The sequence below is a fragment of the Lates calcarifer genome, linkage group LG23 (genome assembly GCF_001640805.2).
Source record: "Lates calcarifer isolate ASB-BC8 linkage group LG23, TLL_Latcal_v3, whole genome shotgun sequence".
Taxonomy (NCBI): domain Eukaryota; kingdom Metazoa; phylum Chordata; class Actinopteri; family Centropomidae; genus Lates; species Lates calcarifer.
Window position 1 is genome coordinate 14498448 of NC_066855.1, and position 13371 is coordinate 14511818.

A 13371-nucleotide genomic window follows, 5' to 3' on the forward strand; every position below is an offset into this window, starting at 1 on the left:
GCAGAGTACATGTCTTTGTATTTATCATTACTCCACCATGAAAAAGTAAAAACTTTGTCAGCATAAAAAGTATATTTAAAGTACATGGTGGTAACAGCTATTGATGTATAGGCGCATTTGTGTGACATAGTATATTCGTGGATGTGTGTCATGTCATTATGATACTTTTATCCAACTTGTGAACAAAAAAACTGAATCCTACTGAAAGGTGAATTTCATTTCATGGAGCAATATATATATATATTTTTTTCATTAATTCAAAGTTTATTTTACTTTTAAGTTTTAGGTAGAAACCTCGTTTACAACATACTAAAAAAACACATAAAAGATCATAAGCACCTGGAAACAAAGAAAAGAAGTAACATAAGGGGGTAAGAACCACGGCTATTGTTACCTAGACGCAACGTTACGTCGACGCAACGACTGACGTACGTTTTTTAACAGCTCAGAGCCGCCATATAACTTCTCTCGGAAACTCGTGTTTATATAACCACAACAGCAAAGATATAATTTCACCCTGCCTTGCTGCTCCGGTCGTCTTTACAGAGCTTTATAGTGAGTGTCAGCCCACTGTTCATTCTCTTATTGTCGTTTTATGTCACAGGAGGCAGCTGTTTCCAGTGAAGAAAAGAAGTAGCAAATAGCAGACAGACAGAGACTAGCTGGTGGTGAACAAAATGGAGTATTTAGCAGCTGAGTAGCCAAACATTTACCCTGAGAGTTGGTAAAATAGAGTTAAACGAGAGTGATTATTGGACTTATGTTTGCCAGGTGGCCAAAAACACGACTTCAAATGAAAGCTAACGTTGCTCCCTAGCGGCTGGATGTGTAAATAATGCTGGATCGTTTAGCTGTGACTTCTACAGTCAGTGAGGTGTGCACCAACTTTATGCTGTTTTTGATAATCCCTGTTATGCCTGCAGAGCTTATTCAGCTCAATGTTTGGAAACCTGGAGGAGCCCAGAGAGACCAGAGAGGCTGAATGGACTGGCAGATTGTGGAGACCTGTATCTACCCCGTGTTTATCAGTGAAGGTAGGCTGAACAACAGAAACACCTCTCTGTATAACACAATACAGCTCAGCAGCACCTCACACTACACTTTCTGAAATTATCAGTCAGTTAAATCAAACAACACTATGGCCTTCATGGAGGAACAACTTATAGCAGGGCTTTTGTCTGCATCAGTTTTACCTAGGTCCTAGGTAGCCAACTGTGTGTATACTATATGTAAATTGTATGCACAGACTGCAAAGTGTCTGACTGGGAGTTTACTGGTGGTTTTGCAGTTCTTACCTGAAAAAAGGTGTCTATACATTGAAGTATCAATAGGTCTGATCACTGATTTCTGCTCTATACACTGCAGTTCACAGCTGGCTTACCCAGTTGCTATTTGCGCAAGTGTCCTCAAATTAAATAAGTAGTTCCTCTTACAAAGCGTCTGATTAATTTCCATATTTTTGTGGATGCATGCTATGCCTTGGCCTTTTACTGTCTTAAAGGGATGTGGGCGCAACTGTAGAGTTGCTCTGCAAATGTGTGTTGGTGATTTCTGGTTTTGCTGCCTGACAGAACAACTGACCTGCAACAGTTTTCACCAGGGGACCCACAAATAAGTAGGGCTGCAGCTGAAGGCTATTTTCATTGTCAGCTGATTATTTTCTCAATATTTGGTCTATAGAACATTAGAAAACAGTGAAAAATGTCATAGTTTCCAAGAGTCCCAGATGACATTTTTATTGTGTTGTTTTGTCCATCCAACAGTATAAAAAGACAATGAAAAGCAGCACATCTTCACATTTTAGCTGGAACCATAAAATGTTTGACATTTTGTCTTCAAAATCGATTAGAAAGATTAATCTATTGTCAAAGTAGTTGTCAATTTTTTGTCTGTTGACTAATTGTTGGAGCTCTACAAATAATAATACACACTTTGACTGCAGTGTTTGATAATTTTGTGTTTGCAGCCATTGCCACCAGTGCTTACAAAAAATTAAAAGATTAAAAATGAAATAATGTCAGCCCTAAGCTTGAGAGGTTTTCTGAGTCACCTTCATTAGCATTATTTTTTGACTAAGGCACCATGTTTCCTGTCAGCATTGAACTGCTGTTGGGTGCATCAGTTTATCTCCTGCTCACACACTGTGAAAACTTACTAAACTCCATACAGTAGATAAAAACTGGGCTGGTGGCGTGAGACGTTCAGCATATTTGCTTTGACAATTAGGGAAATGTGATCTGCTTGGCTGACCTGAAAGCTTCACTCTTGACTGCATGTGGATGTTGCATAACAAAACTAAGAGTCCTCAGCCATGCTACCAGCTCTGTGTGGCTGCTCACAATGACAGTTTTTGACAACGTTTCGACCCGATAATGGTGCTAAATGTAGTCAGAGGATCATGAAAGTTATTACAGCTAATCATGATGCAGACATAAATGTCTGTGCCAAAGTTAATGACAATCCATCCCGTATTTGTTGAGATGCTTCACTTACAAAAATTAATGGTGGCGCTAGGACACACTATCACAGGGGCACCTCAGAACATGGACTGTGCAGAATAGGTATCAATGTTGTTGAGACAAGCAAATCCACTCAGACTTTTTGTATTTTTATGACCAGCTGCCAGAATCCGTATGCCTCAGCCCAGATGACCCAACCATCCCTCCCGTGTCAAAGACAAACAAGAATGACTACAGGTCTACAGCTCAAACAAAAACCCATCTTTTTACACTCAAATGCACAAGATCTAGTCAGCTACTTCAGGCTCAATGCACATACACACACAAAACAATAGTCCATATACTGCTTGTGTACTTCTTCGTGTGTTAAACTAAACAGTATCTGTGAAGTCGATACTAACAATAACCAACTGGACATGGCTGTCCTGACTAAATTTCAATCATGAAAATATCAAATATCAAACAAATTTGTGAAATTAAAATAAGAAAACTATGTCCCCTACCAAAACACAACAATGTACTCCTTTTCTATGACAGCAGATTTAAACAGACCTGAACTTTGCGGAAGGGCGAAGAGGTTTGTCACAACAAAAATCAGTTTGTGAACAATGTGTCCAAATGACTCTTTCTGTCATACCAATTCAAATTTCCTCTTTTTCCACATTTACGGATCCATTAACGAGAGCGCGACAATAGGCATTTTCATTATTTTGTTTTATTTCCCACATAGAAGCTGTTCTCCCTACTCTAAAAGCTTTGATACAGACCAAAATGTGTTGGTTAGACAGACACAGCAAAATGGTCAAGTAGAGCAATGAATTCTGGCATTGAATGTCTGGTAACCTTTTCTCTTTCTCTGATCAGATATGTCCTGATTTTGAATAATAATTTTGCTAGTTTTACACTGTCTTATTTAGACCACATTCTTGTCAGGCGGCTTGTGTTTCAGCAATATTGAGAGTTTTGAGAACTTCAGGTTCTCTTAAATGTAAATAAAAAGTGTTTTGTAGAAAATAGGAAATCTAATGGAATCAGTTGTGGTATCGATACTGAAACTCAGATATTGTTTTGGCTCAAGTATCAAAACATGTCTAACAATACCAAGTCCTAGACCTGGTGATAATTTGGTATCACATCAATGTTGTTATCCTACAAATTGTCTCAAAATTCTTCCTAAATGATCTTTGAAACCCCCTGATGTTCAGCTTTACCACGCTGTTTCATTTGTCCCTAAAAATGGAACCAGTGTGAATGAAATTCTACATGTTTTTAGGGTAAAAGTGTGGGCTGTTCAGAGTAATTTTGGTTCAGTGTTACAGAGCTCTTCCCCTTATTTGCCTGGCGTGAAAACATGCGTAATAACAGACAACACACCCACTGCTGCAGACACTTCTTCTCCCTCTTCACAACATTTTCATGACTGCAGAGCGATTTAGACACGTGTGGACATCAGCATTTGAAATATTTTTCTTCTGCATGTCATCATGCGCTGGTTGCTGGCTGGATGCTGCGCCCTCGCTTTGATCAATCTCTCAGGTAAATGAAAACTCTTACGATTTATTTAATCAGCAACTGAATAATGAATAATGAAATGATGCAAACGTTAGTTATAGTCTTGGTAGTAAATATTAACATCAGTAAAATGCAGAATGTTTTTTACAGCAGTATAATTATCCACAACATTTCATAATGCTTTACACAGTAGTTTAATTGTAGTTTTATGTCTGTTTAACCACAGCTACACTGCATGCAAATGTTTTGCATGTTATTTTTGAGACCAGGGTACCATTACTTCCTGGCCATCTGGGGGGGAAAGAGGAAGTTGTTTTCTGAGACGAAGACTGTATAAAATTATTGTCTTGTTGATTAATTGATGCTGTCTTAGGTTATTTTGATATATATTCTATATGCATCAGTTGTTATTCTCCACCATGTCAATTCTAGGGCTACAGTTAACAATTATTTTCATCATCAATAGCTTTTCCTCTGTGAGCAGAACTTTTCTGCTTTTCTCTGTTTTTATATCCTTGTAAATTTAAAGTGTTTGGGATTTTTTTCCTGTTGGTCATACAAAACAAGTCACCCTGAGCACTGCCAACTTTTTCTTTCACAATTTTCTTGCATTTTATAGACTAAATTATGGAGGCCCATTTCTGCCAATGTGTTGAAAAAAAAGAAAATCTCAAAAAATAACTTAGCTCAGAATAATGAGAAACTTTCTCATAATATTGACTCAGTTTCTCAAAATAATGAGAATCTAATACCAAGTCATTATTTTTTTCCTTTTTTAAAAATATTACTTACAGTATTTTTTTTCATCACGTGGATGGAAATGGGCTCTCATGAATGAATAATTAAGTGAATTTCTTTTTTTCTTTTTTTTTAATCACATATAAATTGGAAACACGTAAGTCTTTGCATACAGCTCTAACACAGACATCAGTTGAGTACATATGACATTTGGATTCGAGCATGTAGCCCTGAACATAAATATTAACTAAAAATGTCAATGTTCTGTGTTACTCTATCAACCATTACATCATATTTTACCTTACTATTTACTTTAAGTGCATCTCTGTTTAAGTAGAACTCTGGACATGGTAATTTTCTATCCCACCCACATCTATTAAAGTATATAGCTCTTCTTAGGCCAGCACTCCAGGGAGAAAATACAGCTGAATTACCTTCATATATGTTTCATCTAAATAGATTTTAAGTAACTGCTGTCGTAACTGTGTCACAATTTCCCTTTATCTTCTTTTCTCTGTTCAGCGGCCAAACACACTGAATTGCAGATCATCCAGAAGCCCCGGTTCTATGGTTTAAAAACCAACCGCATGGCGGGAATACACTGTTCCATAAATCAACCCTTCCGGTCCCAGCCAGTGACTGTGGACTGGTACAAAGCTGATACACACATGAGGCACAACATTGCAGAGGTAAAGGGAGAAAGGATTAAACTTCAAAACATTAATTACACCCAAAACGCCTCTCTCTACATATATAAAACACAAGTAGAGGACAGTGGAGTGTACTTCTGCAAGTTCAACAATACATGGGGACCTGGAACTCAACTTATAGTTATCCGTAAGTATCTGGGACAACATACCGTCTCAGTCAGACCTATAAACACACAATGCCTTGTTATGTTAGAAATCTGTACCAGTTTACTTTTTGACAACACACAGCTGACGCCCATCTTTCCTCTCACAGGGTCCATTGACCCTTTAACGGCACAGTACAGGACCAATATGAAAGACGGTCTCATCATCTTCCAGGCTCTTCTGTTGGCTGTGTGTATTGCTGCTATAATGCTACGCAAACAAAAACTGGTGAGGAACACAATGAACAAAACACCAAATATGTGCTTTACCAAACTATGCTGGTATGTTTAGTATAGCTCTAGATAAAGTAGAGCAGAGATTGTGAATAACAATTTTCATATTCACTGTGTCACAATAAATTAAACATCAAGGAAGAAGTACATGAAGTACATGACAACAGGCCAATAATTTAATTTGGGTAGTGGTTTGTGTGCTTGGGTTTTCAGTAGGGCTCCAGCTAACCGATATTTTTATTGATCTGTCTATGATATTTTCAATTTATCAGGTTATCTTTGATAAGTTTCCAGAGATCAAGGCAACCCAAATATAGCCACTTTACTGCTTTATAAAATGTAGAAAGCAAGTCAATCATCTCATTTCAGAGGACAGACACAGTGAATATTCAACATTTTGACTTGATGAATAGCTTTAAAATACTCATCAAAAATCCAGATTGTTTTTAGGTAAACTGTAGATTGAGTAGAGTTGCAACAGAAGATGAATCTGCAACTATCTTGATAATCATTTTTTTAGTTTTTATTTTTTTAATTCTCAAATGTGGTGATTTGGAGCTTTTCTCCATTATATATGATAGTAAACTGTAGATAACATGAACTCATGAGATTGTATATAAATGGCACACCACTTTCAGGACATTTTGAGTGTCATTTTTATGTATTTCCCTAGCTCCTTACGTGCCATTTATCTTTATGTCATTTGGAGATACTAGGCTTGAATAGACTGTCTTTGGGTTTTGGACTGTTGGTCAAAAAAAAAGACATTTGACTGCAGGAATTTTCTGATGTTATAGTTCTCTCCTTTTAAAAGGATGTTTCTTGTAGTGCCCTCCTTCCAGGATTGGGGTTAGGGCTTATGCAAGGTTGTGACTATGAGGGGCAGAGATCAGGGTTAGGGTTAGTGTTAGGTTAAGCATTTCGTAAGATAAGTGGTTGGTTAGGGCTCAAGTTTGGTTCAGATTTACAGTACTGTGCAGAAGTTTAAGGCACTAAAACCCGCCTTTAAAACAGCTCCAGTCCTCCTCAGTACACCTGTACTTAGGTAGTTTGTTCCAGCATCTTGGAGAAGCTGCCTCAGTTCCTCTGTGGATTCAGGCTGTCTCAGTGACTGCTGTCTCTTCATGTAATCTCAGACTGACTCTGTGATGTTGAGATCTTTATGATGAAGATGGTGTGTTTGGAGTCATTGTCCTGCTGCAGATTTAATCTGGGACAGACACCTCCCTGATGGTACTGATGAAGGATAAGAGTAAAAACATCTGAAAGGCCTAAAACTTTTGCATAGTACTGTAGGTAAGGTGAAACACACATTGACAGGAACAGTGTGTAAACCAGTATGAACCTTATTTAACATTTAGTACTTTGCATAACTTATATAAGGGCAGTTTAAGATGAAAGATGGCAATGGTACAATTTAGTTCCAAGTTCCTAAAGTCCTTTTTTCACATCGAAACCACCAGCCACCATTAATGCAGTGCTCCAGCAGGGTGTCAACTGTTGCTTAATAACATTAGCCACAAGTGTTGAAGCACTTTTTCATCTTTCTTTTTTTTTTTTTTTTTTTTTTTTTACTTCCAACAGTTTTTATCTGTGGGCCTCTGGTGCAAGAGTTCACTGTTGTAACAGGTGTTTTTATAACCTAAAATTATACACCTTATAGTCATTTTTCAATACAGTTTGAAGCAAAGGCTAGCTAGTCTAGATTAGACTGATGAACCAAGATAACACTTCATCAGACAGCCTGCGATTTACAGTGAAATGTTAACTGTAAATAACTGGGAAAAGGTGTCCAGAGCTTTATTCATACTGTGTAAATTTATAGTAAGAAGAGGGGAAAAGTCAACATTTATATGGAGAAAGCAAGTCAGTCATTTCATTTCAGAGGACAGACACAGTGAATGTTCAACATTGACTTGATGAATAGCTTTAAAATACTCATAAAATTCAAAAATCCAGATTGTTTTTAGGTAAACTGTATTTATAGCTCACCTGTTTTACCTCATGTAGGAGAAAATACAATATAAAGAAGCCAGTTTCACCCACGCTGCAGGAATTTATTATTATGTCTTCCACCTCACTGTATGATCATGACATGCAACAAAGTTGAACCGTGGACATTGCACTGAAACATGGCTGAACTTTCATGTTTAATGAGGGTCGTAGTAATTATTATTTTAATTCTTCTAAATACATGGGGTATGAAGGCTCTAGCATCAAGTGCTGACTCTTTGTATTCTTTACAATAAGAACAATGTTAACACCATTTTTTGCCTAACTTTTGTTTTGCAGTACTTAAAGCACCTCCAATGGCGGAGTCACGATTTTTTTGTGTGTTTACTGGTATATTTGTTCATTTTTTTGTGTATTATTTACAGAGTTGTCAGTAGCTGGTGCTAATGCTTTAACAGCATTCATTTTTCTCTTTCATTTTCTCTTTTCATTTTTACATTTCTTCTTTCTTTTTTTTATCAGTGGGAAAAGAGTGACAGCATCTATGAGGAGCCTGAAACTGATCACATCTATGAGGTTTGCCAAATGTCTACCTTACAGTAATAATCATCAAAGACATGAGAATTAAAGAAGACATGTCACTGTTAACACACATTGCAGCTGTGTGTCTTTTACATGAAAAAGTGCAAGCAAGAAACAAACAGGACACAGTGTCCTCGCACCACTGAGCTCTTAACCACAATTGTATTTTCTTCTTCATTCTATGCAAACCTCATGTTTTTTCATGTATGAACATACTATACACAGTAGGCTATCTGGAAGTTCCTCTGAACTTTTATTTGATTTTTTTATAGGAATAACGAAACGTTAACTTTGGGAATTAGCATTTCTGGGTTGGAAATAGATTTTATTGCTTCAGTCTTGTTGCAAAAATCATAGAAAATAGTTTTTATGCTGCATCTTCTATACAAAAACTGTATCTCAGGGTGCTTTACACGGCTGTACAAGAAAACAAACACTGTGACATTTAGCAGCTGCACAACTTTATCTTTGAGTCATGTCTGAAGCAGTGGCTATGCAAATTAAAGCTCTGGCGTACTTTACAACTTTACATCACATTGTTGAGTAAATACATGTGTAGGAATCATCAAAGCCACACAGGACACAAACGTACACATGTAGCATGACTAAAACTGGCTTGTCTCCCTCTCTCAGGGTTTGGCGATTGAGACATGTGGCGGAGGTCTGTATGAGGAACTTACTGTGTACGCCCAGGCTGAAGGAGCAGAGGCCCCATGGGAGTGAAACGGGCATCACTGAACTACTTTTCACTTCGCCACCTCAGCAGTTTCACAATAAGTACTGATTATACGTTCATAATTACAAGTTTTACTTTGTACATAGTACATTGGGTCCTTAATGGGCTCGCTATGGAGATGGAGATGTGCCATTTCTAGCTTGTTTGTAAATGTGCAGCAGTATACTTATTCTTAAATGCGTGATATACAGTACTGTGCAAAAGTTTTAGGCACTAAAGGTAAAGTGAGGGTGCTGTCAAAAATAATCCCATGATTATTTTTTTATTCATCAGTTAACCTCATGCACAGTACAGCAAACAGAAAACACCTAAATCAGATCAGTATTTCGTATTATACCCCTCCCACCACCTCCCTTTTCCTTTTAAAACAGCTCCAGTCCTCCTCAGTACACCTGTACTTAGGTAGTTTGTTCCAGCATCTTGGAGAAGCTGCCTCAGTTCCTCTGTGGATTCAGGCTGTCTCAGTGACTGCTGTCTCTTCATGTAATCTCAGACTGACTCTATGATGTTCTGAAAGGCCTAAAACTTTTGCACAGTACTTAATGTGTTGTTTATTTTGTGCTATTTATGTATTCAGTGGTGGAAAAAGTATTCAGATCCTTTACTTAAGTAAAAGAACCAATACAACAATGTAAAAATACTCCATTCCAACCAAAAGTCCTGTATGAACAATCCTACTTAAATAATGGTACAAAAGTAATAACAGCAAAATGCGCTTAAAGTAAAAGTACTGGTTTGATCTTTCTGACTGATTATATTATTACATACGACATCATTAGATGATTAATACTGAAGCATCAGTGTGTTAGCAGCATGTTACTGTTGTAGCTGCTGCAGGTGGAGCTAGTTTGGACTACTTTATATACAGGGATGCCAGCTCAATTTGAGGGATTGTTAGATGATTAATGGAAAGGAAAGCAGACAAACAAAGTTTTGATCCACAAATCTGTCTTCAGTTTTTGGACTTTTTCTCTAGTCTTTGACTTTTACTGACGTATTGTATCTTTGAACCCATATTGAAATGAAAAGTATTTGTTAAACATCTGAAATGTGACCCAAAATACACACTGCTTTTTGTTAGGTTGGAAACCACTGATTTAATCTTTAACGATGTGTCATATTTAAATGCTTGTTATGTTATCCGTTGTGTAAAATCTTCATCTTTAAGGTAACGAGTGAATAAAACTGTCAAATAGATAAAGTGGTGCTGAAAGTACAATATTTCCCTTTGAAATGTAGTAGAGTGGAATTATAAAGTAGCATCAAATGGAAATACTCAAGTAGTGCAGAATTGTACTATACAATGCAGTATTGGAGTAAATGTACTTACTTTCCACCACTGACTTTATTAAATTAATCTGATGTTATTTGAAGTCCACTGAAATGTAAATAATTACATGGCAACAGCTGAAGTTTCAGCTGACATTTTTGGTGCTTCCAGGGTTTTTTTTAAACATAAATTGTGTTGTATATAATTTCATAGTGACTTTTCTAACTTGACTGTTTAACGTCCGTTTTATCTTGTACCTACAGGAGGTGTAAGAATGAGTTTATGACAAACTGTTGTGAGAAGATGTCACACAAATTTGGTGTTAATAAGGCCCAGTTTGTTCTTGTTGTTCGGTTATATTAAATTGGATGTTTTGTTTGTTTTTTGTTAAATTTGTGTAACCGATTAAAAACCATAAACACATTCCATTTATAGGAGAAAGTCTTATTTTTATTGTCAGTTAAACATGTCATGTTCAAGATAAAATAACATTTTTAATGCTCTATGCTTTATATAGCAGATCATCCAATCAACAAATTAATAAATGCAAGAGAAAACAAAGTACATAAATAAGCTATAAATAGATAAATAAATAAATAAAATAATAAATAAATAGCTCAATCACTTAGCAAATGAATGAGGAGATTCTTGGTCTGACAGGTTAGTTGATGGTGAGCAGAGATGAAACCAGCTGGTGAGCTCTCATTAGATGGGTTTTGATTTTCTTCCTGATCAGCTCCCAGGATTCAGCACTGTGGCCCTACACACACACACACACACACAATATTATCATTAGAAACATCGCTAGATAGATAGATAGATAGATAGATAGATAGACTTACCATTCGTTCTAGGACGTGGCCTGACAGTCTCTTGAAATACATGTGCAGCTTCTTGTTCTTCTTCTTGTGGCTGTGGCTCCCAGTCTAAATGAATCAAAGATCAAAAATCATGTTTAAAAAAACACAACTGACTCTTTCAGTCAACAGGATGTGGAGGAAGAGAAATCAGTCAGAGAGTGCTGATGCATTCAGTTTGAAATGTAAGGGAACAGGTGAGGCTGTTAATCCACCCTGACACTTACACAGGAGCGAAGGTTTCCGGGAAAAATACAAAAGATACATGTAATTACTGTATAGCTGCATTTCTGAATCAGAAATGTGTGACATTATAAAGGAGGATAATGATCAACAATCATATCCATTGTTAGAAAATAATATTTGTTTGATTTCCTACAGATTCACTTTGTCTTTAAAGGGACAGAAAACATTCCCTGGAATAAACAGGAAAAATACCAAATAGTCAAATTCTCCTCCCTGGATGAGATTTTAAAAACATACACAAACTCTGTCTCTGTCTTTGCTCTGACTCTGGTATAAAATGTCTTCAGCAGTTTCAGATGAAGACCTGACTCTTTAAACTGAGAAATGTAAACACAGAGCAGACCTATCTGTGTGAACAGTTGATTTAACTGAATATAAGCTTTGACTTATATTCAGGTAGTTTTACTCTCAAAACAACTTAGAACTAATTTAGCAAACAGTTAACTTCAGTTAACTCCCATTTTTAAAAGAAGATTTTGTAAGTTTTGCTGAGGTAAACAGCGCCCTCTGCAGCCACAAGTGGTAATTACAGGACGCTGGGGCATTAAATTCTGTTGGGCTCAGAGAGTGAGCAGTTACAGGTACTGGAAGCACAGGACCCCTACAGCAGGGGCGTTGCTTGGCATAAAGCCTGAGCTCTACTGGGCCTGTGCCCCCCCCAATCTCTCCCATCTGGATTATCAGATTGTTTGATTGGTGATGTCATTTCACTGCGATATCACCAGGGAAACGGGTGATGAACCAATTACAGAGCTGAGAAGTGCTGACGTCACGCGTGATGTCACCAGTTCTCACAAACCGAGATGGTATCTAGAGCCTCTTCACTGCGTTTACTTCGTACACTCTCCTTCACCGGAGGAGACTCGGGGTGACTGGTGGTCAGACGCCAGGGTCCCGGCTGCAGGCCACGGCAGCCCTGGACCTGAGTCGGATGCATCCATCCATGCATCAGACCATGACGTATACATCCATCTAATGTATTTCCCGTGGTCTCGACTCGGCCTCTGCGCATCTGATCTTCAGATGCGATCTGAGCACCAGACCTAGAGGCGCAGGTGCCTAGAGTCCCTGTGGTGAGGAAGTGGACCCGCGGACTGACTGTCTGACAGTCGGTCCGTTGAAGGGGGGGGGGGTCTCCCCTCTCTCCCTCCCTCCCTCCACACACAAACACCAACATAACAGATTTTTGCTGTTTTTACAAAAACAGTAGCAACTGTAAATTTCAGCAACACCGAGATACCGTTCATTTTACACTAACATAATGGCAGCCATCTGTAGTTTGTAGTAACGTCCGAATTCCAGTAGATGGCAGTAGCATACTGTATAGCTGTAAATATTTATTGATAATCAATTCTCATTTATTTTTTTCTGTTATTTCTATATGTTAATGTTACTGTTTGTCAGTAAAATACAGTTGAATTTACAGCCTATGTGTGGAAGAAATAGTTACAGAATGTTGTTTTGAGGCAGCAGAGGAACTTGCATGTGCATACTGTGTGATGAGTTTTGAAGAAGTGAACTCAGTATTGAGAAATGCATGTTAGCAACTGTAAAAATAGATTTTAAAAAAAAAGTTTAAAAAATACATAAAATACTGCATGCTTTTTGTTGATGCAACAGGAATAAAAACAAAAAACATTTTTATATTTGCTGGTAGAAGAACAGATTTTATTGGTTATAGCATGAAAAAAAATTCAAATTTTCTCAGCACACATTAAAAAAAATAAATAAGCACATTGATCAACTTAAAAAATAAACATTCAACAGATCAACTGATAAATAGAAAAACAACTCAATAAAAAATATATTAATGAATAAATAAATACCTAAATAAATAAATAAATCTGTTTTAGTTAACTCCAAAAAATAAATACATGAGTAAACAAACAAGGCAGTACATAACTAAGCAATAAATAAATAAATAGCTCAAT

The 13371-nt window shown here is 37.1% G+C and overlaps 1 protein-coding gene across 1 annotated transcript; it reads left to right on the top strand.

Annotated features, from left to right (window-relative positions):
• The first annotated feature begins 3828 nt into the window (after positions 1-3828).
• On the top strand, positions 3829-10760 carry LOC108894814 (B-cell antigen receptor complex-associated protein beta chain). The gene is made up of 5 exons (XM_018693428.2): positions 3829-3995; positions 5232-5546; positions 5673-5791; positions 8272-8325; positions 8965-10760. Exons 1-5 carry the CDS (start codon positions 3944-3946, stop codon positions 9052-9054), a joined length of 630 nt encoding a protein of 209 aa, XP_018548944.1. The 5' UTR covers positions 3829-3943; the 3' UTR covers positions 9055-10760.
• The last annotated feature ends 2611 nt before the right edge of the window (positions 10761-13371 follow it).

Bases quoted from the DNA above. Each gene is read 5' to 3' on its own strand.
- LOC108894814 (XM_018693428.2), top strand. From the start codon at position 3,944: ATGCGCTGGTTGCTGGCTGGATGCTGCGCCCTCGCTTTGATCAATCTC. The intron at 5,547-5,672 runs GTAAGTATCTGG...TTCCTCTCACAG, and splicing joins AACTCAACTTATAGTTATCC to GGTCCATTGACCCTTTAACG. The intron at 5,792-8,271 runs GTGAGGAACACA...TTTTTTTATCAG, and splicing joins TGCTACGCAAACAAAAACTG to TGGGAAAAGAGTGACAGCAT.